Below are 2,467 nucleotides of genomic sequence, written 5' to 3'. Positions count from 1 at the left end.
CACCCTCTCTCCGTGGCCGCGGCAGCGACTGACCTGATTGGTCCTCGGTGGTATCAGCCTCGTGAATCTGGTTATCGAACCACATGTGGGCGACGGTCATGCGGTTCTGGGTGAGGGTCCCGGTCTTGTCCGAGCAGATGGTGGAGGTGGAGCCCAGCGTCTCCACCGCCTCCAGGTTCTTCACCAGGCAGTTCTTCCGCGCCATGCGCTTGGCCGTCAGGGTCAGGCAGACCTGAGCGAGACAGCGAGAAGGGGGAGTGAGGGACTGGTGATGGTTATGGGGGGGACGGTGGTGCGCGTGAGCGCGCTGCGCGGCGACTGACCGTGACAGTGGCCAGTAATCCCTCGGGAACGTTAGCCACGATGATGCCGATCAGGAAGATGACGGCCTCCAGCCAGGTGTAGCCCAGAATCAGCGACAGGACGAAGAAGGAGACGCCCAGGAAGACAGCAACGCCGGTGATGATGTGGATGAAATGTTCAATCTCCAGGGAGATGGGGGTCTGGCCCACCTCCAGCCCCGACGCCAGCGTGGCTATACGGCCCATCACCGTCCTATCCCCCGTGAAGATCACCAGGCCCCGTGCCGTCCCTGTCCGGGAAACAGATAGGCGCAGAGTGAAGCTCCCCCCCGACTCTTAGAAACTGAATGTAAAGCTTCCTCTGCACTGTCCCCCCCATCAAACACTCCCAGGACAGGGACAGCACGGGGTTAGATACAGAGTAAAGCTCCCTCTACACTGTCCCCCCATCAAACACTCCCAGGACAGGGACAGCAGGGAGTCAGATATAGAGTAAAGCTCCCTCTACACTGTTCCCCATCAAACACTCCCAGGACAGGGACAGCACAGCGTTAGATACAAAGTAAAGCTCTCTCTACACCGTCCCCATCAAACACTCCCAGGACAGGGACAGCACGGGGTTAGATACAGAGTAAAGCTCCCTCTACACTGTCCCCTCATTCTAGGGACAGGACGGGGTTAGATACAGAGTAAAGCTCTCTCTACACTGTCCCCCATCAAACACTCCCAGGACAGGGACAGCACAGCGTTAGATACAAAGTAAAGCTCTCTCTACACTGTCCCCCATCAAACACTCCCCGGACAGGGACAGCACGGGGTTAGATACAGAGTAAAGCTCCCTCTACACTGTCCCCCATCAAACCCTCCCAGGACAAAGACAGCACGCGGTGAGATACAGTGTAAAGCTCCCTCGACACTGTCCCCCATCAAACACTCCCAGGACAGGGACAGCATGGGGTTAGATACAGAGTAAAACTCCCTCTACACTGTCCCCCCATCAAACACTCCCAGGACAGGGACAGCACGGGGTTCGATACAGAGTAAAGCTCCCTCTACACTGCTCCCCCATCAAACCCTCCCAGGACAGGGACAGCACGGGGTTAGATACAGAGTAAAGCTCCCTCTACACTCTCCCCCATCAAACCCTCCCAGGATAGGGACAGCACGGGGTTACAAACAGAGTAAAGCTCCCTCTACACTGTCCCCCATCAAACACTCCCAGGACAGGGACAGCACGGGGTTACATACAGAGTAAAGCTCCCTCTACACTATCCCCCGATCAAACGCTCCCAGGACAGGGACAGCACGGGGTTAGATACAGAGTAAAGCTCCCTCTACACTGTCCCCCATCAAACCCTCCCAGGACAGGGACAGCATGGGGTTAGATACAGAGTAAAGCTCCCTCTACACTGTCCCCCATCAAACCCTCCCAGGACAGGGACAGCACGGGGTTAGATACAGAGTAAAGCTCCCTCTACACTGTCCCCCATCAAACACTCCCAGGACAGGGACAGTATGGGGTGAGGTACGGAGTAAAGCTCCCCCTAGACTGTCCCCCCTTCCCTGGGACAGGGACAGTACGGGGTGAGGTACGGAGTAAAGCAGCTGACATCCAACCTTCCACACAGTTTGTAGAGAAAAACGCGATATTTCGAGTCTCCAACGGATTGTCGTTTGTGAATTCTGGTGAGCGGGTTTGTGGTTCCGACTCTCCAGTGAGAGAGGAATTGTCCACCTGCAAAAGACCAGAAGGTATGGGAGTGCAATGAGATCACTCGGCCCATTGACCCTGCTCCCCCATTCCATCATGGCTGCCGTGGTTCGCCATCCCGTTCTCCTGCCTCCCTCCCCGTTACCCACAATCCCCTTTCCCAAACAGGAACCTGTCCATCTCTGTCTCACCCACTCTCAGTGTCTGGCCCTCCCCAGCCCTCGGAGTCCCACAGACTCCCCACCCCCTCCACCTGAAGGGATTCCGAACCATCTCAGTTCCAAAGGGTGGTCCCTTCACCCTGAGGCGGTGCCAAGTCTCTCCCATCACCCCCGCGTCCCCCCTGTCCAGGCCTCTCAGTATTCTCGATGTTTCAAACTGAACCCCCCATCGCCCCAGTCGTGGCTGTATTTACAGGGGGGTCCCCGGGAGGGGGTTAATATTTACAGGGGGG

The 2,467-nt window shown here is 57.0% G+C and overlaps 1 protein-coding gene across 1 annotated transcript; it reads right to left on the bottom strand.

Annotated features, from left to right (window-relative positions):
• Positions 1-33: 33 nt before the first annotated feature.
• LOC122545448 (sodium/potassium-transporting ATPase subunit alpha-2-like) lies at positions 34-2,037 on the bottom strand (the record flags this gene model as incomplete). Its single annotated transcript, XM_043684470.1, has 3 exons — positions 34-232; positions 324-592; positions 1,920-2,037. Coding segments are annotated over 3 exons (586 nt in total), but the record flags the coding sequence as incomplete, so codon positions are not given.
• Positions 2,038-2,467: the final 430 nt, after the last annotated feature.

Source organism: Chiloscyllium plagiosum, unplaced genomic scaffold (assembly GCF_004010195.1).
Source record: "Chiloscyllium plagiosum isolate BGI_BamShark_2017 unplaced genomic scaffold, ASM401019v2 scaf_57552, whole genome shotgun sequence".
NCBI classification, from domain to species: domain Eukaryota; kingdom Metazoa; phylum Chordata; class Chondrichthyes; order Orectolobiformes; family Hemiscylliidae; genus Chiloscyllium; species Chiloscyllium plagiosum.
The sequence above is the reverse complement of the archived record's forward strand: the minus strand, read 5'-3'. Positions and strand labels throughout refer to the sequence as shown.